Source organism: Salmo salar, chromosome ssa01 (genome assembly GCF_905237065.1).
Source record: "Salmo salar chromosome ssa01, Ssal_v3.1, whole genome shotgun sequence".
Lineage (NCBI taxonomy): Eukaryota > Metazoa > Chordata > Actinopteri > Salmoniformes > Salmonidae > Salmo > Salmo salar.
This window is the reverse complement of record NC_059442.1, coordinates 16,059,797-16,083,804: the sequence shown is the minus strand read 5'-3', so window position 1 is coordinate 16,083,804 and position 24,008 is coordinate 16,059,797. Positions and strand designations below refer to the sequence as shown.

The following is a 24,008-nucleotide window of genomic DNA, read 5'->3' as shown; positions in this document are numbered from 1 at the left end:
TCCTGACTGATGTCTTGAGATGTTGCTTCAATATATCCACGTAATTTTCCTGCCTCATGACGCCATCTATTTTGTGAAGTGCACCAGTCCCTCCTGCAGCAAAGCACCCCCACTACATGATGCTGCCACCCCCGTGCTTCACGATTTGGGAGGGTGTTCTTCGGCTTGCAAGCCTCCCCTTTTTTCCTCCAAGCATAACAATAGTCATTATGGCTAAACAGTTTTATTTTTGTTTCATCAGACCAGAGGACATTTCTCCAAAAAGTACGATCTTTGTCCCCATGTGTAGTTGCAAACCGTATTCAGTCTTTTTTATGGCGGTTTTGGAGCAGTGGCTTCTTCCTTGCTGAGCAGCCTTTCAGGTAATGTCGATATAGGACTCATTTTACTGTGGATGTAGATACTTTTGTACCTGTTTCCTCCAGCATCTTCACAAGGTCCTTTGCTGTTGTTCTGGGATTGATTTGCACTTTTCGCACCAAAGTACGTTCATCTCTAGGAGACAGAACGCGTCTCCTTCCTGAGCGGTATGATGGCTGCGTGGTCCCATGGTGTTTATGCTTGCGTACTATTGTTTGTACAGATGAACGTGGTACCTTCAGGCATTTGGAAATTGCTCCCAAGGATGAACCAGACTTGTGGAGGTCTACAATTTTTTTATGAGGTCTTGGCTTATTTCTTTTGATTTTCCCATGATGTCAAGCAAAGAGGCACTGAGTTTGAAGGTAGGCCTTGAAATACATCCACAGGTACACCTCCAATTCACTCAAATGATGTCAATTAGCCTATCAGAAGCTTCTAAAGCCATGACATCATTTTCTGGAATTTTCCAAGCTGTTTAAAGGCACAGTCAACTTAGTGTATGTAAACTTCTGACCCACTGGAATTGTGATACAGTGAATTATAAGTAAAATAATCTGTCTGTAAACAATAGTTGGAAAAATTACTTGTGTCATGCACAAAGTAGATGTCCTAACCGACTTGTCAAAACTATAGTTTGTTAACAAGAAATGTGTGGAGTGGTTGAAAAACGAGTTTTAATGACTCCAACGTAAGTGTATGGAAACTTCTGACTTCAACTGTATACCCCTGTCCCTAGCCAGTCATCCATTCCTGTGTCCAGAGGGCATAAAGCCAGTGGGCATAAAGCCAGTGGACATAAGGCCTCCATTGTGCTCCCTACTGCAGGATTGGGTCTCTACTCAACCCATCATTCAACAACAGACACTCTTATGACGGAGACGTTTTTTTCCTGTTTCTTACCAGGCCACTGATTCTACTATGTTTTAACTCTATTTGTCAAAATACAATTCATCAGTTAAAAAGACGATGTTCTTGGCAAAAGTGACAGTTTGAATGAACGTTGTCTATTTTCAGTAAAGCCTATAAAGAACAGTTTAATTTACACCCTTCTCCATCAAGTACACTCAATCACAGAATCAAAGTTTCTCCATGTATGTGGAATATGATTTGCTTGCTCTCCACAGAACATCTCTATTTGAACTCAATAAGAATGATCAAATATGATTGGCTGAGTTTGAATGATCAGTTTGAGTGGGTGGATCTAAAGTGTCTTTATATTCGGGGTCAAGATGTGATCTACATCAGCCTCACAGATGAAATGTCTCTTCCTTCCCTCCTCTCCCTCTCTTTCATTACATCTTTCTGTCTCTCCACCCATTCTCCCTCTCTCTCTGTCTTTCTCTCCCGCTCTCTCTCTCATCTCTCCTCCCCTCTCCCTCTCTTCCATTAGATGTCCGTGCTGCCAGGGAGCAGATGCACATTGGAGGAGTGGCCTATCCCACGCTGCCCCTGCAGGACGTCCCAGCCCGCACCCCCTCCTCTTTCGGCCAGCACTCGGCCGCCTGCTCCCCCACAGGCTCCTACGTTGGTTCCCTGCCCCCCCCAGGGCTTGTGCCCCCCCAGCCCCACAGCAGTTACTACAGCATGCCTGCCCCCCAGCACCCCTTCTACACTCGGGTGAGACGTCAACACAACACAGCAGCAGACAGGCAGATGACTGCACCTGAACGTAGCTCAGTACACATTCATTTAGTATATAGTAGAGTAGCGAAGGTTTGTTCAACGTACTTCAGAATACCAGTAAAGCGGTGTGCCTGGCACCTACTACCATACCCTGTTTAAAGGCACTTCAATATTTTGTCTTGCCCATTCATACCTTAGTCTAAAAAGAATCACAGTGCAGTTGTACCTACCTCAGTTTACCTTCGCATACAGACAGGACTTGGTTACTAAGTGATGGTTACTTACCTCTGTTTGTTAATGTGACTGCCCAGCTACCTCAGTGCACAGACCTCACAAGACAGGGCCGTTTACTTACTTAACCTCATTTTGAAATGTGACAGTGCTGACCTCATCTCGAAAAAATTATTCTTCACAGTTCTGGGGTTAATGTAGATATACACTGAGTGTACCAGAAATTAGGAACACCTTTCTAATATTGAGTTCCACCCCTCCCCACACACACACCTTTTGCCCTTAGAACAGCCTCAGTTCGTCAGGGCATGGACTCTACAAGGTGTTGAAAGTGTTCCACAAGGATGCTGGCCCATGTTGACTCCAATGCTTCCCACAGTTGTGTCAAGTTGACTAGATGTCCTTTGGGTGGTGGACCATTCTTGATACACATGGGAAACTGTTGAACATGAAAAACCCAGCAGCGTTGCAGTTCTTGACACAAACCGGTGCGCCTGTCACCTACTACCATACCCTGTTCAATGGCACTTAAATTTTTTGTCTCGCCAATTCACCCTCTGAATGACACACATACACATTCCATGTCTCAACTGTGGCTCAGTTGGTAGAGCATGGTGTTTGCAACGCCAGGGTTGTGGGTTTGATTCCCATGGGGGACCAGTACGGAGAAAAAAATGTATGAAATGTATGCATTCACTACTGTAAGTCGCTCTGGATAAGAGCGTCTGCTAAATGACTAAAATGTAAATGTCTCAAGGCTTAAAAATCCTTCTTTAACCTGTCTCCTCACCTTCATCTACATTGATTGAAGTGGATTTAACAAGTGACATCAAAAATGGATCATAGCTTTCACCTGGATTCACCTGGTCAGTCTGTCATGGAAAGAGCAGGTGTTCTTAATGTTTTGTATACTCAGTGTATGCGTATGAATGGTCCCTCATACAATCCACATGTTTTAACCATTCTCCATCTTCATCCTTCCTCTCTCCCTGGTTTCCATATAGCCCTATTTTCCCAATCATGTGTATCACCTTCCCCGGCATCAATACAGCTCCCATCTTCACCCTGCCCCGACCCAGTCACGCCCCTCCTTCAAAGCAGGCTACCCAAGGGACCCCAATGGGCTTGTAAGTACAGAGCGCTGCCTGTCAGTAGCACACCTAGCACTAGTAGCTAGTCAGTAGATAGTAGTCATAGTAACAGTTTTTTTATTGCCTTAGTGGTTAAGCGCCGATTACTTTTACAATTGTTTTGATTCTGATTCTGTTTGACAATATTATTTGTGAAACACGTGTTCACCTTTCTACATTTTCTCAACACTTTTATTTTCCTCCCAAAAAAGTAAAAGGGCCTGTTTCTCTTTGTGTTGTTCATTGGATGAATACAATCCGGTTAATGCAGCGGGTCAGTGGGTCAGCAGCCTGTATGAAATGAACCCCTTTCACTCTCCAAGGAGTTTGTGTAGACATGTGTTTTTTACCCCCTATACACCCCAATCTTATTTTGCTCCAGCTCTAGTTTAGGTTATTCCTATATCCAATGCCCCCTGACCCACCCCGTGCCCCGTTCTGTGACCCACCCCGTGCCCCGTTCTGTGACCCACCCCGTGCCCCGTTCTGTGCCCAGTTCTGTGACCCACCCCGTGCCCCGTTCTGTGCCCAGTTCTGTGACCCACCCCGTGCCCTGTTCTGTGACCCACCCCATGCCCTGTTCTGTGCCCAGTTCTGTGACCCACCCCGTGCCCTGTTCTGTGCCCAGTTCTGTGACCCACCCCGTGCCCCGTTCTGTGCCCAGTTCTGTGACCCACCCCGTGCCCCGTTCTGTGCCCAGTTCTGTGACCCACCCCGTGCCCCGTTCTGTGCCCAGTTCTGTGACCCACCCCGTGCCCCGTTCTGTGACCCACCCCATGCCCTGTTCTGTGCCCAGTTCTGTGACCCACCCCGTGCCCTGTTCCGTGCCCAGTTCTGTGACCCACCCCGTGCCCCGTTCTGTGCCCAGTTCTGTGACCCACCCCGTGCCCCGTTCTGTGCCCAGTTCTGTGACCCACCCCGTGCCCTGTTCTGTGCCCAGTTCTGTGACCCACCCCGTGCCCCGTTCTGTGCCCAGTTCTGTGACCCACCCCGTGCCCTGTTCTGTGCCCAGTTCTGTGACCCACCCCGTTCCCCGTTCTGTGCCCAGTTCTGTGACCCACCCCGTGCCCTGTTCTGTGCCCATGTCAGGATGTAATTGCTGAGGATCCCAGAGAGGGCCTCCCCTCCCCCACTACCACTGACCCCCCTATGGTAACACGACAGGCTGGTGTGGAGCGTTGGCGTTCGCTGAAGCATCTGTGTCCTTTCATCTTGACTGTTATGACTCGCCACACACAAAAACTCACCAAAAGGCTATGCACTCACACACATGGCTAACCTTGTCCATCAACCAGATACACTAACATGGTTTGGAAAGCTGACAGGGTATATCAGTGACAATGTCATGTCTCATGTTGACTAGTTGCACCGGTGGCTCCCATGGCCTGCTCTGGAGCTAAGTGTAATAGCTCAGTCCTGTTTGAATGTGAGTCTCATTGTCCAGGAGTGAACTAACCACCATGCGAGTGCGCCTGCTCCCATTCTACATAGGAAGCATCTTCATATAGGACTAGTTCACAGGAAGTCCAAGTAAGTATAGATGAGTGGCGGTTCAGAGTTTCCCCTAGGATTTCTTTCAGCAGCGGTGGCAGAGATAGCGGGGGGATTGGGATCTTCCCTTTTTTTTGCAGTGGCGGCCACGATTTAGCAGCGCCGGTGCACCACTGCTAGTTGCACATAGGGGAAATACTGATGATGTAATTACATGGTAATCAGTCATAGGGGAAGCACAGATGATGTAATTACATGGTAATCAGTCATAGGGGAAACACTTATGATGTAATTACATGGTAATCAGTCATAGAGGAAACACTGATGATGTAATTACATGGTAATCAGTCATAGGGGAAACACTGATGATGTAATTACATGGTAATCAGTCATAGGGGAAACACTGATGATGTAATTACATGGTAATCAGTCATAGGGGAAACACTGATGATGTAATTACATGGTAATCAGTCATTGGGGAAATACTGATGATGTAATTACATGGTAATCAGTCATAGGGGAAACACTGATGATGTAATTACATGGTAATCAGTCATAGGGGAAACACGGATGATGTAATTACATGGTAATCAGTCATAGAGGAAACACTGATGATGTAATTACATGGTAATCAGTCATAGGGGAAACACTGATGATGTAATTACATGGTAATCAGTCATAGGGGAAGCACAGATGATGTAATTACATGGTAATCAGTTATAGGGGAAACACTGATGATGTAATTACATGGTAATCAGTCATAGGGGAAACACTGATGATGTAATTACATGGTAATCAGTCATTGGGGAAATACTGATGATGTAATTACATGGTAATCAGTCATAGGGGAAACACTGATGATGTAATTACATGGTAATCAGTCATGGAGACACACTGATTATGTAATTACATGGTAATCAGTCATAGGGGAAACACTGATGATGTAATTACATGGTAATCAGTCATAGGGGAAACACTGATGTAATTACATGGTAATCAGTCATAGAGGAAACACTGATGATGTAATTACATGGTAATCAGTCATAGGGGAAACACTGATGATGTAATTACATGGTAATCAGTCATGGAGCCACACTGATGATGTAATTACATGGTAATCAGTCATAGGGGAAACACTGATGATGTAATTACATGGTAATCAGTCATGGAGCCACACTGATGATGTAATTACATGGTAATCAGTCATAGGGGAAACGCTGATGATGTAATTACATGGTAATCAGTCATAGGGGAAACACTGATGATGTAATTACATGGTAATCAGTCATAGGCGAAACACTGATGATGTAATTACATGGTATTCAGTCATAGGGGAAACACTGATGATGTAATTACATGGTAATCAGTCATAGGGGAAACACTGATGATGTAATTACATGGTAATCAGTCATAGGCGAAACACTGATGATGTAATTACATGGTAATCAGTCATAGGGGAAACACTGTTAATGTAATGATGTGGTAATCAGTCATGGAGATACACATTATAAAAGGGCCAATGTCTCAGTTTAGTTTTCCTTTGGTTAGTGCAGCATAACATGTCTGACTGATCTCGTCACCATTGAAGCCCAACAGATCTAATATAGGCTCTCTGTCCCTACTGACCTCTCTATGTCTCTCCATCCCCATCAGTATCCCACCAGAGCTTCTCTCTATATCCCTCTCATACGCTCTCCTCTCTATTGGTATGTGAGTATATATAACACAGTCTGTACATGTGTGCAGCCAGCGTAACTGCCTAGGCTTAGTTGATAGATAGCGTAGCGGCTATATCGTGGGTGAGTAGGGATTAGCATCAGAGGCTGGGGCCAGCAGCAGCACAATGAGCACAGAGCTTATCTCCTCACAGAAATGATTTCTCCTTCCCCGGCCTCTGTTTCCTCTGTCTTCCTCTTCCCTCTGCTCTGCCCACGCCCCGCACTGCCTCACCCTCTCTGTTTCCTCTCTGTTTCCTCTGTCTTCCTCTTCCCTCTGCTCTGCCCACGCCCCGCACTGCCTCACCCTCTCTGTTTCCTCTCTGTTTCCTCTGTCTTCCTCATCCCTCTGCTCTGCCCACGCCCCACACTGCCTCACCCTCTCTGTTTCCTCTCTGTTTCCTCTGTCTTCCTCTTCCCTCTGCTCTGCCCACGCCGCCTCACCCTCTCTGTTTCCTCTCTGTTTCCTCTGTCTTCCTCTTCCCTCTGCTCTGCCCACGCCCCGCACTGCCTCACCCTCTCTGTTTCCTCTCTGTTTCCTCTGTCTTCCTCTTCCCTCTGCTCTGCCCACGCCCCGCACTGCCTCACCCTCTCTGTTTCCTCTCTGTTTCCTCTGTCTTCCTCATCCCTCTGCTCTGCCCACGCCCCACACTGCCTCACCCTCTCTGTTTCCTCTCTGTTTCCTCTGTCTTCCTCTTCCCTCTGCTCTGCCCACGCCCCACACTGCCTCACCCTCTCTGTTTCCTCTCTGTTTCCTCTGTCTTCCTCATCCCTCTGCTCTGCCCACGCCCCACACTGCCTCACCCTCTCTGTTTCCTCTCTGTTTCCTCTCTGTTTCCTCTCTGTTTCCTCTGTCTTCCTCTTCCCTCTGCTCTGCCCACGCCCCGCACTGCCTCATCCTCTCTGTTTCCTCTCTGTTTCCTCTGTCTTCCTCTTCCCTCTGCTCTGCCCACGCCCCACACTGCCTCACCCTCTCTGTTTCCTCTCTGTTTCCTCTGTCTTCCTCATCCCTCTGCTCTGCCCACGCCCCACACTGCCTCACCCTCTCTGTTTCCTCTCTGTTTCCCCTCTGTTTCCTCTGTCTTCCTCTTCCCTCTGCTCTGCCCACGCCCCGCACTGCCTCACCCTCTCTGTTTCCTCTCTGTTTCCTCTCTGTTTCCTCTGTCTTCCTCATCCCTCTGCTCTGCCCACGCCCCGCACTGCCTCACCCTCTCTGTTTCCTCTCTGTTTCCTCTCTGTTTCCTCTGTCTTCCTCATCCCTCTGCTCTGCCCACGCCCCACACTGCTGGAATTACAGCCTTATCTCACACAGGGGTCTCTTGTCACACACACACACTTGCGTGTGTAAACACACACACTTGCGTGCCTATACAAACACATGTGTATACGTAATCACACACGCACTGGCACAGTGTAACACACAGTCACACTTACACAGTCTGGGTGGAGGACCAGTTTTTAAGGCTTCCTCAATGTGGAAACTTCTGCTTTTCTGTGTGGGGGATATCGCTCTTTCTCTCCTTACGCTTCTCTCTCTCTACAAACATCATGCTCTGTGCTGCTCGTCCTCTCTGCAAAGATTATCTTCTTAAAGCGCTCTATAAAAAATATATTTCATTTCCTCCTGTAATAATTCTGAACTAAATGGCTTTTCAGTTTCAGTCTTTGCTAGATGGGATGCTGTAAAAGTGCCTTTGCCCGCTGTGTTTCAAGATAAATGTTTTCTTGTCTAGTCTGACGTGAATGTGTCTCCTGTTCTCTTGTGTTCTATGATGAATTCAGCATGTGGCCTAATGTCGTGGTCCTGTCTGTCTGTCTGTCTGTCTGTCTGTCTGTCTGTCTGTCTGTCTGTCTGTCTGTCTGTCTGTCTGTCTGTCTGTCTGTCTGTCTGTCTGTCTGTCTGTCTGTCTGTCTGTCTGTCTGTACCTCTATCAATCTCTACCTCTCTGCCTGTCTGCCTCTGTCTGTCTGTCTGTCTGTCTCTCTCTACCTCTATCAATCTCTACCTCTCTGCCTGTCTGCCGCTGTCTGTCTGCCTCTTGTCTCTCTGCCTTTCTGTCTCTATGCCACTGTCTCTGCCCCTCTCTCTGCCTCTCTTTCTCCCCCCAAAGCAGTTCTTGTCTCAGCATTTCAGACCCAAACAGGTACACTCATCTCTTTGGATTTCACCATCTCTAACTTTTTCACCACATCACCATCTTTCTACCTCACTACCTTTCTACCTCACTACCATTATACCTCACTACCTTTCTACCTCACTACCTTTCTACCTCACTACCTTTCTAACTCACAACCATTATACCTCACTACCTTTCTACCTCACTACCTTTCTAACTCACTACCATTATACCTCACTACCTTTCTACCTCACTACCTTTCTACCCCACTACCATTATACCTCACTACCTTTCTACCTCACTACCCTTCTAGAAAGAACGTTTTACTTGCCAAATTTGCAAGACCAAATTAAGGAGCATGATTTAAAATGCCAGCCAGAAATTGTTAATCTACAGAAATCATTTGGGCTATCATTATTGAGGATCTCTACAGTGTACAGGATAATTGCTCTCCGGTGCTTTTAACGGATGCTAATATGGATGCTAATCAAACTGACACATAAGAAACCTCTATACAACGCATCAGGGAAAGACATGCAGATAGTGTGTTACCTGCTAAAGCCACACACACACACACACACACACACTGGCCTATTAGTGCAGCTGACACCGCAGTACGCTGCGCTCTCCAGGACTGTCTGTGTACATTAGCTAACCTCCCCAAGTCAGCGTCACCCTCTGACTACAGTTACCCCCCCCCCGTTCTGCTAGGCTCTGTTAAGACGTGTACAGCTTATTTTCTCTAGCAAGCTTTCGCAGCAAAAGAGCAAGCACAGACGTCTTCTAAGCCTCGGCGCCTTCCCGCCCAAGTCAACAAAGCTGTTGTTTTGTTGATGCTCAGTCTGAGAGAGAGAGAAGGGTTGTTTTGTTTCTCTGTTAGTGGGTGGCATATCAGGCTAGCTGGGAGGTTAGAGAGCATTAGGGGCGAGGGTATTGACCACTCTTCTAGCCTCAAGGAGGAGAGCAGTGGAAGAGACACACACACACACACACGGCTCGTCTGTGTACAGTGAATAATGCACTACCATCAACAGTGTGTTCAGATTAACATGCAGACACCCAACAGAGACCATACTGCACAGCTGGTGCTGCTCGTTACCATGCTCTAGTATTGTTACCTCACAGGTGCTTGCACTGACAAAGAGTAATGCATTTGGTTTGGAGTGTTTTGTCTTTGTGCTATGCTGTGAAAAAGGGAATAGTGTTTCTGGTTGCAGTGAATAGCTACTCCAGTGTTAACCACCATTAATGTTAAGCTAGCTGTGGTTGTTGAAACGTTGTTCTGTGGTTATTGAAGCGTTGTGCTATCAGTTTGCACTAACCGTATGACTTTGCAGTGGTGGTGAGTGAGCCCTGCTACGCTCCAACGTCAATGGGTGATTCTGTGTGTCTGTGTGGACGTATGTGTATGTGTGACAGGGTTCTGCCTCTGGGCTACCGGGAACCCCTGTGGTGCTCCTCAGCTCTCTGAACACGGACGCCGTGTGTGAGCGCGTCAAACAGATCGCCGGCATGGACTCTAGCATGCTGGGCCAATATACCGGCACTATCAAGAAGGTCAGGCCTGCTACACACACCGTCACACACACACACCATCACACACACATACATATTGCTCCTGTTTATACAACACCTTAGTCAATAATGTTTATACAAAAGATTCTAAATTGTTTCCATTTGCACACAAGGTTTATTTTTGTCTATCAATATCTTTATCAACTTCATATGGCTCAACAAAACAGCTAATGTCTCTGTCTGCATTGAGCAGCTTCTAGTCCATTTATAAATGATCTATAGACAGGATGTCATGAAAGCTTCTAGACCACAGTCAGTCAGCCCAGCTAACAACGCTTCTTGTGTCTTCATGTGAAAAGTCCTCCTTGTTTGGTGAGGTACAGAACCGGAAGTATATAAATATACGGAATACAAGCTCGCCTTTTGAAAACAGGACTCCTGTTGAAAATGCATACGTTTCTTTAACCTCTTAGAAGGGTTTCGTGCCATCTGAAAGAGTTCCATATGCCTCTACTTTTATTTATTGAACATATGGCCCTACTTCAATCAACTTATTCCTACTTTACTCAACTTATGCCTATTTATGCCCTAATTTATACAGTATGGGGCTGTTTCCAGGACACAGATTAGGCCTAGCAGCATAGTCCTGGACTAAAAATCTACCTTGATTGAGAATCTCCATTGAAAGTGCTTTCTACTCCAGGATTTGGCTTTATCTGTGTCCAAACCAGCCATATGTACCTGTATTTGGTTAGTAGTGAACTTGTCTCTGCCTCTCTCTGTGTTAGGCCAATGTGAATGGAAGGGTGCTGTCTCAGTGCAACCTGGAAGAGCTGAAGAATGAGATGAACATGAACTTTGGGGACTGGCAGCTCTTCAGAGGCATGGTAAGACAAAACCTCCACCTCCGCTCTGAAATACTTTACATCTTTATTTTATTCATTTAATGTGTACTTTAATATCAGCATCCTGATTTTTATTCACCGGAGTTGTGTTTTTGTGTGTTGTTTTTTTGTTTTCTTAAAATCGGGGCGTCTTGAGCCTTCTCTGGAGACATCGGAGGATTTTATAATCCGTATTAAGAGAAAGTCTGCAGTCTGCTTTGTTCGCTCGAGGGGCTGGAATCAGGAACACATGTAGCTTGCGTTGATCAGATGTCCGTTTGAGCCTCCTTCCACGAACTAACGTTGTGTTGCCAGGACAGGGCCGTCCAGCCTGAGATCTGGAGGAAGGTTATTGTCAGTGGGAGCTGCAGTCAGCCAGTCTCCACGCAGTCCAGCGGTCTGATTCTGAAAAGCAGCTGCGCAGCTTTACGAAAACTAGCATGTTCTCTTCCTCGAAGCACATCCCAAGCCATCTGACGTGGACACCGGACCACTTATCCCTACAGGCCCTGTAGAGTTCAACTGAACTTCTAGCATCACCATCCGTGGTGCCTTCTGTATTGAACTAAAATACTAGTACTTACTTTGTGTTTGTAACCTATTAAGATGATGGTGATGTATTGGTTTCATACAGTATTCGATGGTTATCAGGCATATTATAGATGTTGTGTTGAGTCTATTTCTGTTGGTTGTATATTGGCTCTGTAGAGTTAGTGGTTATATGGTATATTGGCTCTGTAGAGTTAGTGGATATACTGTATATTGGCTCTGTAGAGTTAATGGTTGTATGTTGGGTTTCATAGCTAGTGGTTATACTGTATATTGGCTCTGTAGAGTTAATGGTTGTATGTTGGGTTTCATAGCTAGTGGTTATACTGTATATTGGCTCTGTAGAGTTAGTGGTTATACTGTATATTGGCTCTGTAGAGTTAGTGGTTATACTGTATATTGGCTCTGTAGAGTTAGTGGTTATACTGTATATTGGCTCTGTAGAGTTAATGGTTGTATGTTGGGTTTCATAGTTAGTGGTTATACTGTATATTGGCTCTGTAGAGTTAATGGTTGTATGTTGGGTTTCATAGCTAGTGGTTATACTGTATATTGGCTCTGTAGAGTTAATGGTTGTATGTTGGGTTTCATAGCTAGTGGTTATACTGTATATTGGCTCTGTAGAGTTAATGGTTGTATGTTGGGTTTCATAGCTAGTGGTTATACTGTATATTGACTCTGTAGAGTTAATGGTTGTATGTTGGGTTTCATAGCTAGTGGTTATACTGTATATTGGCTCTGTAGAGTTAATGGTTGTATGTTGGGTTTCATAGCTAGTGGTTATACTGTATATTGGCTCTGTAGAGTTAATGGTTGTATGTTGGGTTTCATAGTTAGTGGTTATACTGTATATTGGCTCTGTAGAGTTAGTGGTTGTATGTTGGGTTTCATAGCTAGTGGTTATACTGTATATTGGCTCTGTAGAGTTAATGGTTGTATGTTGGGTTTCATAGCTAGTGGTTATACTGTATATTGGCTCTGTAGAGTTAATGGTTGTATGTTGGGTTTCATAGCTAGTGGTTATACTGTATATTGGCTCTGTAGAGTTAGTGGTTATACTGTATATAGGCTCTGTAGAGTTAGTGGTTATACTGTATATTGGCTCTGTAGAGTTAGTGGTTATACTGTATATTGGCTCTGTAGAGTTAGTGGTTATACTGTATATTGGCTCTGTAGCTCGTGGTTATTTCCTATGTTAATTCTCTACCTTGTATTGTGGTGACAGGTTTACTCTAGAACTGGTAGTATATTTGCCTGTCTAAGTCATCTCTCTTCTTCCCTCTGTCTCCCAGGTGATGGAGCAGCGTAACGTGGAGGGCCAGCGTCACAGGGAGGGCCAGGCCCTGCAGGATGAATCCCGTGCGGCCAGCGAGCAGGGCAGCAGCGTGGTCAACATGGAGACGGACAGGCAGCAGAGCCAGGGAGCTCCCCGTGAGGTGGGCGGCTACGTCTTGAACCTCAGCTTCGAGGAGCTCAGTAACGTGGGCCTGAGCCTGGAGGAACCCACCCAGACACGCAGAGAGACTACACGGCACTGGCCCATGGTGAGGGGTTCAGCTCACACACACACACACACACACACACACACACACACACACACATACACATACACATACACACACACACACACACACACACACACACACACACACACACACACATACATACACACACACACACAAACACACTGAAACACACGTCCATATGCACACACAGTACATACATAGACTCTGTCACTGTTTTCTGCTCATAACACAGATAAACACATTCACAGACACTTACCAAGCCATCCAAACACCCTTAAAGCACACATCTAAGCAATCACACATCTAAGCAGTCACACATCTAAGCAGTCACACATCTAAGCAGTCACACATCTAAGCAGTCACACATCTAAGCAGTCACACATCTAAGCAGTCACACATCTACATTTACTCAAGCAGTCATTGGTTGAGGAAGTTGAGGTGGCGGGGGACAGACACCACCACCAAAAGGCAGGGTGTTAGAAAAGCTGTTATTTTTGCTCTCTCTGCTCTCAAATAAAGCATTGTAAGTTCAACGGCAGCGCCATAACCACAAACTTCATGAGTTTGTGCTTTTTCTCACCCATTCGCCCATACCAGTAACGTCCATGACCCGCTCGTTCCCCCCTCAACCATAACAAAACATTTTATACCCCCTGTTCCCCTTTTCTTCTCCCCTCCCCCAGGCGGCCACCCACCATACCCCGAGTATGTCCAGCCTCAACTCCCAGGAGTCATCCAACGACATCTGCAAGCTTACGGACAAGCAGCAGGCAGAGTACCGCGATGCCTACCGTGAGTACATCGCCCAGATGACCCAGCTGGATGTGGCTGGAGGCGGGGGAGAGAAGTCTGTCCAGCCCCACCTGGGCCAGTTCCTCCAATACCGAGATGCCAGAAACCCAGAGGAGAAAGCCAAAGACGGGTCCGAGAAGGATGGCCGTAAGCCCTCTTTCCCTACCAAGAGAGGTGCTAAAGCCACGGACGTGGTTGACACTGATACGCCCCTGGACCCCATCAGCGAAGAGGATGAGAAGCTTGACGCCTCCAAAGCAGGCAGTTCCAAGGTAAAGGGACCAGGGCCTCGCTACCACAAGGTGCCCAGCAACGAGGAGGAGGGGTCCGGGCCGGAGGAATCAGAAAACACCCCTCTGCTCAACGAAGGGGGTGCCCAAGCGCCCAGCAACATCGCCCTAAACAAGAAGGACTCGTCCGACTCGGGTGTGAGGTCTGGCGAGAGCTCCTCAGACCACTCCCTGGAAGAAGTGTTAGTGGAAGCAGAAGAGGAAGGGGTTAATAAACTGGAACTGGAGGGTCTGGTCAAGAAGAGGGGCCTGCTGCCCAGCAGTCTGAGCGGCCTTCAGGATTCCACCATCACCCGCATGTCCATCTGCTCTGAGGCCCCGTCCGAGGGCAGCCTAATGGCCTCCAGTCCCGACGAAACCTGGTTCCGCTCCAGCTCCTCCGTGAGCAACCTCAACCGCACCCCTAGCACCACCACGCTCAACAACAACAGAAACAGCAGCAACAATGCTGCCACCACCAACACTAGCCAAGACAACCAAGACACAGAGAGCTCCACCCCAGTCCTCATCACCCCAGGCTCCAGCACCGGCTCTACCTCCACCACGAGGCCCGTCCACAACCAGAACCTGTGTGGGATCATCCATAAGAGGGCGCTGGGCACCGGCAAGGCCCTCAAAGGCTGCACAGGGGCCCCTGACGCTATCGTCTTGGAGGACGAGAGAGAGAGTGTCCTGTGAGAGGGGCCCTGGCCTTTTTGGAGGAGGTACCATAGATGTTTGATGTTGTGATGTGCTACAAAAAATAAATGCCTTTTACCAGTCTTGTGTTACATTGATATGGATGGCAATCAAAACAGGACTATTAATCTGTGACTTCATTTAAAAAATATTTCAGAGAAGAAGTTGATATGCGGATCAATCAATTTACATGAAGAGAATCACCTTTTTTTCCAACCATAGAAATATTTAATAATTTGGGTTGAAGAAATTCAATGTCCTGAATAGATTTTGTGAAATCATTTGAAAGTTAATGACGATGACATGGAATATACGTCAAATTTAAATGGCCCTCTAATTCAATTAAGTGTGCTGTCATGTTCACTTTACCTGTTACTAAAGAATAGTAGTGAATTGTTAAAGAATGGTAGTGAATTGTTAAAGAATGGTAGTGAATTGTTAAAGAATGGTAGTGAATTGTTAAAGAATGGTAGTGAATTGTTAAATAATGGTAGTGAATTGTTGGATAATGGTAGTGAATTGTTAAAGAATGGTAGTGAATTGTTAAAGAATGGTAGTGAATTGTTAAAGAATGGTAGTGAATTGTTAAAGAATGGTAGTGAATTGTTAAATAATGGTAGTGAATTGTTAAATAATGGTAGTGAATTGTTAAATAATGGTAGTGAATTGTTAAATAATGGTAGTGAATTGTTAAAGAATGGTAGTGAATTGTTGGATAATGGTAGTGTATTATGGAGTTCTGTGTATGTCGGTATTAATGTTGTGTTGTGGTGGGGACATTACAGTACAGTGGTGTGTGTTGGTGCAATGTGTTCTGTACTTTGTGATTGGTTACTGAATTCTGAATTGGCTTTATGTGCTTGAAAACAAAATAAGTTTTCCTAATTTCTAGTTATCAAGTACCTATTAAAACATGTAATTTTCAGAGTTAATTTATGTAGCGTGGCTGTGGATTGGCGTTCCGACACCTTTTTTTCCATGTGACTGAAAGGTCTATTTGACCAAAAATATACTGATATTTTGTGCTGTAATTTAAAAAATATTTGAAATCTTTAGTGTGAACAGTGATGTGGTAAACCTGAGTTTCCCATGCACTACGGATGTCCATCCGAGGTTCTGAACCATTCGAGTGCAATGTGAAGCCATGTATTTGTGAAATAATAAACATACTTTTCCTTTGAGCTCAAAAGTTGGCCCCTTTGTTCAAAATGTGCCATTATTTAATTGAATTAAATGAATATCCCATGCTCCCATACACACTGAACAAATATATAAATGCAACATGTAAAGTGTTGGTCCGATGTCTCATGAGCTCAAATAAAAGATCCCAGAAATTGACCATACTGACAAGCTTATTTCTCTCAAATGTTGTGCACAAATTTGTTAACATCCCTGTTAGTGAGCATTTCTCCTTTGCCAAGATAATCCATCCACCTGACAACTGTGCATATCAAGAAGACGATTAAAAAAAACATGATCATTACACAGGTGCACCTTGTGTTTGTGACAATAAAAGGCCACTCTAAAATGTCTAGTTTTTTCACACAACGCCACAGATGTACGTCCAACCAGCCTCACAAGCGCAGGCCACATGTATGACGTTGTGTGAGCGAGTGGTTTGCTGATGTCAATGTTGTGAACAGAGTGCCCAATGGTGGCGGTGGGGTTATGGTATGGGCCGACATAAGCTACGGACAACGAACACAATTGCATTTTACCGATGGCAATTTCAATGCACAGAGATACCGTGATGAGATCCTGAGGTCCGTTGTCGTACCATTCATCCGCCACCATCACTTCATGTTTCAGCAGGATAATGCACGACCCCATGATGCAAGGATCAGTACACAATTCCTGGAAGCTGAAAACGTCCCAGTTCTTCCATGGCCTGCAAACTCAGACATGCCACCCATTGACCATGTTTGGGATGCTCTGGATTGACGTGTACGACAGCGTGTTAGAGTTCCTGACAATATACAGCAACTTCACAGAGCCATTGAAGAGCCAACATTCCACAGATCACAATCAACAGACTGATCAACTGTATGTAAAGGAGATGTGTCGCGCTGCATGAGGAAAAGGGTCACACCAGATACTAACTGGTTTTCTGATCCACGGCCCTACCTTTTTTTTTTAAAGGTATCTGTAACCAGATGCATCTCTGCATTCCCAGTCATGTGAAATCCATAGATTAGGGCTTAGTGAATTTATTTCAATTGACCTATTTCTTTATATAAACTTTATTTGAGTCTATATTTTTGTTCAGTATAGAATGGGTTAAGACGCAATTGCATTAGCTGGCGTCAGCGCGGTACTTTTTTCACCAGTAGGTGGCGGACTCCCCATAAAAACCCTCATTAGCCTTGGTCACTAAACCTTGGCCATGAACTTTCACTTGTGGGGAAAAGATGATTTGAAGTTAGTTGATATGTCACAATATACATATGCAATGTAATTATATTTTAAACTATTATATGCCCTTTGTATGTTGGGCACAAGTATAGGCTCAATTACGAGTGTACTGTTAATTAAGGAATTTGAGCTTGCCAATGAGACTTGTGGGAAAATTGTGAACCTGAGCTTTTTCTACCTGTACAAATGGAACAATGCTTCAAATGCAATAGTTTAGGCTTGCATGGTAAATGGTTAATCCAAGCCATTTGAAGGGAATCTATGAAATGGCTCAGTGTTTCTTTTCTACAAAATAGTCTGTTCAACACTGGCAGGCCATTTAAAATGACATTGTTTTGTGAAGTGTTTATAGAGGTTAGCAGTTTCCCGAGGAGCAGATTAATGCAGAATTATTCTCAGGTGAGAATCGGGTTAATGGCCCAATGTCCTATACAATGCCCTTGCAGTCTGTATTTTGAGGTAGAATTAGGACTCAATTCCTGAACACTCAAGATGAAAGGTCAACTAGAGTCCTGCTGTGTGTGAACTGTAAAAGACTCACGTAGTCAATAAGAATTGTATAGTTTGTCCATTGCACTCCAAAGAAATGACTCAAGAATTTCTCATCCGTCTCATTCAGTTGACAACTGTTATAAAAGATTGACATTACCACTGAATAGGCCTGTTAACGAGCTGGAATTGAAACTCGTGACAACCTGGCATTGCAGAACCATTTTCAGCCAGACATAAAAGTGTCAGTCTTTACCTTTTGCAAACTCAAGCATATCTCGCAGTCTGTCATCTAGGCTACAAGTTTCCATACAGCAGGAAAACATGCTCAAATAATGCATTTGGTTTATTTTTTGTATAAAAAAGGTACAATTTACATTATTACTTTTATAAAAAGTTTCAGCATAATTAAGTACAGCATTACACTTTTGCAGAAATGTGCAATTCCTTTAACTATACAAGATAAACCTCAGAGCGAGTTCACAAGGTTTCACTTGTTCATTTCATTTTTTACAATGTCCAGTCCTTCATGTGCCAAGAAGAGTAACAATTCTGACAAGACAGACTACATTTTATACAGTAACTAACCAATGTGTCTTCTATTCACGAGTCAACTCCGCAAAAAAAAAAAAAGACTTCAAGGGGGATAAAGGGAAATCCTTGTGACAATAATCTCTCATTTGTTTTTCTCCCAGTTTCGGGAATATAGCGCGCCTTCCATTTCAAGAAAGGACAAAAAAAAAGTCTTAAGTTAAATAATATGAGTGTCCGAACTGAAAACACATCACATAGATTGTCCTTTAAGCAAAGTCTTTTGATTCAATTAAAGAAATTCCAGAACCTGAGGACAAAAATAGAGGGAAAAAAGCCCGGTTCCGAGGTCCTGTGTGTGTTGTTTCTTAACCAAACGCCTGAAAAAGATTGAGAAGGAGAGGCATGTTTAGAAAATGCAAACAGGGCAGAGATCCGGACAGACTGGCGTCAGGGAGGAAGCCGCAGTATTAAGATTTAACCAAACACTCAAATACTGAGCAAACCCTGGGCTCCAGATGTAGCCTACACACACACAGTACAGACAGACACTAGAGCAGCATAAGGCACTTTCGCACACAACTTCAGCCTACAATCTGGGAGAGAATCAGATCGTAATTGCAGTTCAACTGGCGCCTAGCCTCCGATTGCACCAATTATGTGCAGACATCTAGTAGTAATCTGAACCATTTATTTTATATTACAGATGCTCTGCATTGGAGACAGCGTCGCTGCAGCTGTGCTATTACGACGTTATAACAAATAATTGCCTATACTGTTTAAAAAAATGTATGCAATGCATTTCGTTTATATATTGAACCATTAACAATGAGCGTGATTATACTGTCAGAAACACACTGGCGTTCATTTTCTTTCTATTCTGCCACAACAGGATGTAGTAGGCTAATGGACAAGCAAATCCCAGACATAATATTGCAGACAGGTGATAGAAGCGTACTTACCGCTTTAACGATGAAGAGTCCTGCTGTCATCCGTTATCAGGTCTGATGGGAACTCCGGAGACTGAAAAACAAGCCTTCATTAGCACTGCCGCAGTCAAATAGGCCTACGTGGAATTATTAATGAGCGTACACATTAAAAGTCCTACCCTCTCAAGCTTGATAATGGAAAACATGACTTTTGTAACCAAATGGTGTAATTTCACAATAGACCATAATTACGCATAGAAAACACTCAAATACGTTCACACCATTAGCAAAATCGACCCAACCAAATGTAGCCTACGTCTTTGTTTATATTCTTTGGATATTTCAGACAATAGTAGGCCGGCCCATCCTTACCTGTAATGACAAGATGCTGATATCTGTATTGAGAGTTGTTAGGGGAGTCCTGGGTGTAGCTTGTCCTGGTCGCGGGTGATGGAGGCTCGTTATTGCGACATTGGAGTCAAGTGCGATCTGCAGGTCCAAAATATAGTCGATGACATGCTGCAGGATTTCCATCTTGCTTACGTTCTTGTTCTGAGGGATGCTGGGCACCAACTCCTTCAGCTTGGAGTAGCAGTCGTTCATGTTGTAAAGCAGGCTTAAAGGATCATCCACGGGAGTCTTGCTCCGAGAGATTCCCAGACTGTGTTCAGACAGATTCGCGCTGTTTTTCCGGAAAGACCTTACTGGGCTTATCGCTTTCATATTGACACTTCGTGTGAGACGTTCAGTTCGTTCGTTGAGATATTTGTTTTAGTATTCTTTCTATTCCTTCACAGACGGTCGGTGAGCAAACGGACTGGTTTAACAAGCTGTCATTGTGGTTTATATAGCCAGCAGGCTGGGTTTGCTACGCAGGGGTTTTATTGGTGCTGATTGGATGGATTAGCTACGTCAATCACTCCCCTCGTGCCCAACCATTGCTTGAGCATGCTTCACAGTCAGGTCCCTCCTTTTTTCCGTCTTCTCAGCCAGTGAAAACGCATGTTGATGGTGGCACTGTAAGAGCGCTCTTCAGCTCCGGTGGGCAATTTGGAAAATTGAGCCCTTACCTGTTTCTGATCAAGAAAATTAATGATTTGTAATTTGGAACCAGGAGCTTGTCAAGCTGGAGCGTGCATTTCTCTGATGGTTTTAATGTTGTTTTAAAGCCTTTCTCAATGAATTAATTTAAGAATATTAAATACGAAACCTTAGAATGATTTGTATCCATGCGTAAATTGCGCAATTACGCATCACGATGTATTAAGGTGAAGGGGCTGATAAGTGTCACAATATCTTGCTTTATAGTCAAGATTAGGAGAGGTCTCGATCTCACACATTCCTTCACTGTCAACATAACACTACATCCTGGTGATTCATTTCATCATTATCTCTTGTTTGAAATTATGGGTAGCCTACACACACATTGTATTTCTAAAGATTCGGAAAAACTAGGAATTGTGATTGTAGGAATTGCCTATTAAAATTGCATTCCAGGGCACGACATCAGATGTTGAATGAATACATTTGGACTGATATAATTTATCTCTACATCGGCTATGTATAAATTGGTGATAAGAGAAATGTGAACTTTGAATGGGTCATTAAACCGGCTGGCTAAACCGGACTTCGGACCTAGCCTATATGGCATGCTTGAGCACGCATTGGATCAGTGGGGAAATATGGATTCTGAATCTGCAGAATAGGGAATATTTGAAATAATATAGGTGTATGATTATGCACATTATTGTGAGAAATCTGTGACCACTGGTCAAAGTGAGTGACTGTCACAATGTGTATAGGGCCACTTGGATGACATCTGGATTGACACCGTGTTTAAGGTCCTCAACACAATGTAGAAAACATTTCGTTAGGAAGGCCATTATATGACCTCAAAGATTGACAATAATGTAATTCATTGTTGAACAGATCCTTCGGTTGCGAACATGTTAAGGCTATAATAGCATTCCTGTGTATAAATTAAACGCTGCATTATCCAACTGGTGCCGTGCAATGAGCTCCAAAGCGCGCGGAGTGATGCGGCACAAACGAATTGCCCCGGGGCTGTTGTGGGCTGCAGCGGGTATTCGTTTTGCTTTGTGGATTAAATTGGGTTGCTCACAAAAGTCAATGAATTTTTAACAAACGCATTAGGGGTCATAGTGACAACGTCTTCAATGGATGAGAATGTGTGTCTTCTCCTTGAGCACAGCTGCAACAAAATATTATTTTGAAAATACATTTTTTTGTGTGGATATATTTCATAACAATGATAATATGGATACTATTCCAAAAATGACGGTAAAATAGATTTGAGAGAAATGCGCTGCAAAACACCAAAAGCCCTAAATAGTATTGCAGAACAAATACAGTATTTTTAATAAAAAAATGCAATCCTGGCAAGCACAGTGCAATTGATTATGATGTTTGGTGTATGTAGTCTGTCCTCTGTTAAGACTGAGCTCTCATGTGCAATAACAAATCTTATGCAAACAAATGCACATCACCATCTACCCACCCACCAACTATTCTGCAACATGCTTGACATTTCTCAATGACAAATACATTTCTCAAAGAGAAATAGCCTACACTTGCATAAAAAGAGGCTATTTAATGTTTGGAAGGCAGCAATTTACAAACATTATACAGTTTTGATTTTGCAGCCAAGAGACAACTTCGCCTACTTAACAAGCCTTTATGCATTTCTACTGTGATGTGATGTGGAATTCTTGCAGTCGTGTCCACATCTGGTGTAGGCCTAATCCGATTTTTTCATTTTCTCTCTTCTTTTTGTTCTCACAGCTGTGTACATTTCGCATGACACCCTGACTGATCCCTGACAGGTGATGAATTGGCACCAAGCGAGCGGCAGTACTGAATTGCGCCGCGAGCTCATACTCTCGCAGACTCTCTGGCGCCAGCCCCGTGACGTCACCCATTCACAGCAGCCCTCGGGCCAGTCCTCACGGCGCCACTCAGGCGGCTGCTATGGCGACGGGGGCTGTCAATCAGCGCGAGGTCTCAGCTGATCAATGGAACCGAACTGTGAGAGATCGGAGTTTGATTCGTCACCTCGGTGCTGCGGGGCCCGCACACCTGCATTATTAACATTTCTTAACTTACATTTGAGTTGGAAAAGTCTCCCTTCTTCAGTTTGTAAAAATAATTTGACAAGAAAAGGACTAGCTGCCAGCATAACAAAGTAAGGAGTTTGGACACATCTGTCCCATTAAACAATAGAGGCCAAGTTTTAGTTTTCAAAGCATTCTGAAGTAGATATGCAAATAAAAATAATATAAAACAATTCGAATATCAATTCAAATATAAAATATATTTTACTTCCTCAACATGACAATTGCTAACATCTCAGGGAAACTGAACTAGAACTTGATTCTTCATTAAACATATTTTTTATAAAAGCTTCAACCACTCCAAATAAATAAAAAAATGCAGGACTGCCAACTACACAGAACAAAAATATAAACGCAACATGTAAAGTGTTGGTCCCATGTTTCATGAGCTGAAATAAAATGTCCCCGAAATGTTCCATACACACAAGAAGCTTATTTCTCTCAGATTCTGGGCACAAATTCGTTTACATCCCTGTTATTGAGCGTTTCTCCTTTACCAAAATAATCCATACACCTGACAGGTGTGGCATAATCATTACACAGGTGCACCTTTGTGTTTGGGACAAAAAGATGCCACTAAAATGTGCAGTTTTGTCACACGATACAATGCCACAGATGTGTCAAGTTTTGAGGGCGAGTGCAATTGGCATGCAGATTGTAGGAATGTCCACCAGAGTTGTTGCCAGATAATTGAATGTTCATTGCTCTACCATAAGCCGCCTCCAATGTAATTTTAGAGAATTTGGCAGTATGTCCAACCGGCCTCACAACTGCAGACCACATGTATGACGTTGTGTGAGCGAGGGGTTTGCTGATGTCAACGTTGTGAACAGAGTGCCCAATGGTGGCGGTGGGGTTATAGTATGGGCAGGCATAAGCTACGGACAACGAACACAATTACATTTTATCGATGGCAATTTGAATGCACAGAGATACTGTGACGAGATCCCATTGTCGTGCCATTCATACGCTGTCATCACCTCATGTTTCAGCATGATAATGTACAGCCCAATTTTTGGATGCTGAAAATGTCCGTTCTTCCATGTTCTGCATACTCACCAGACATGTCACCCATTAAGCTTTAAAAAAATTGTATATATTTAACCTTTTTTAACTAGGCAAGTCAGTTAAGAACAAATTCTTATTTACAATGACGGCCTACCAAAGGCAAAAGGCCTCCTGTGGGGACGGGGGCTGGGATTAAAAATGAATATAAATTAAATAAAAACATCACGACAAGCACGTTTGGGATGTTCTGGATCGACGTGTACGACAGCGTGTTCCAGTTCCTGCCAATATCCAGAAACTTGTGGGACAACATTCCACAGGCCACAATTAACAGCCTGATCAACTCTATGAGAAGATGTGTTGCGCTGCATAAGGCAAATAGTGGTCACACCAGATACTGACTGTTTTTTTTACCCACACCCCAACCTTTTTTTAAGGTATCTGTGACCGACAGATGCAGATCTGTATTCCAAGCAGAGGAGGCTGGTGGGAGGAGCTATAGGAGGATGGGCTCATTGTAATGTCTGGAATGCGATAAACGGAACAGATTCAAATACATCAAACATATGGAAACCATGTTTGATTCTGTTCCAACAATTCCATT

The 24,008-nt window shown here is 44.2% G+C and overlaps 2 protein-coding genes across 5 annotated transcripts in view; one reads left to right on the top strand and one right to left on the bottom strand.

The window, feature by feature from the left end:
• The window catches only part of LOC106566340 (kinase D-interacting substrate of 220 kDa B), a 108,454-nt gene extending 92,369 nt beyond the window's left edge, over nucleotides 1-16,085 (top strand). For 2 of the 4 annotated variants that reach the window (XM_014134305.2, XM_014134390.2), the window contains exons 25-31: nucleotides 1,754-1,980; nucleotides 3,222-3,344; nucleotides 4,437-4,499; nucleotides 10,090-10,227; nucleotides 10,974-11,072; nucleotides 12,911-13,162; nucleotides 13,828-16,085. In XM_014134305.2, the coding sequence (XP_013989780.1) occupies nucleotides 1,754-1,980; nucleotides 3,222-3,344; nucleotides 4,437-4,499; nucleotides 10,090-10,227; nucleotides 10,974-11,072; nucleotides 12,911-13,162; nucleotides 13,828-14,904 (1,979 nt within the window). In that variant the 3' untranslated portion in view covers nucleotides 14,905-16,085. The remainder of the gene's footprint in view (nucleotides 1-1,753; nucleotides 1,981-3,221; nucleotides 3,345-4,436; nucleotides 4,500-10,089; nucleotides 10,228-10,973; nucleotides 11,073-12,910; nucleotides 13,163-13,827) is intronic. The other 2 variants (XM_014134444.2, XM_014134528.2) reach the window with 2 other exon arrangements.
• Nucleotides 16,086-18,133: 2,048 nt separating this feature from the next.
• LOC106566577 (DNA-binding protein inhibitor ID-2) lies at nucleotides 18,134-20,099 on the bottom strand. Its single transcript, XM_014134753.2, has 3 exons — nucleotides 19,638-20,099; nucleotides 19,299-19,359; nucleotides 18,134-18,716 (listed from the first exon to the last, which is right to left on the bottom strand). Exons 1-2 carry the CDS (start codon nucleotides 19,986-19,988, stop codon nucleotides 19,303-19,305), a joined length of 408 nt encoding a protein of 135 aa, XP_013990228.1. The 5' UTR covers nucleotides 19,989-20,099; the 3' UTR covers nucleotides 18,134-18,716; nucleotides 19,299-19,302.
• Between the last annotated feature and the right edge of the window lie 3,909 nt (nucleotides 20,100-24,008).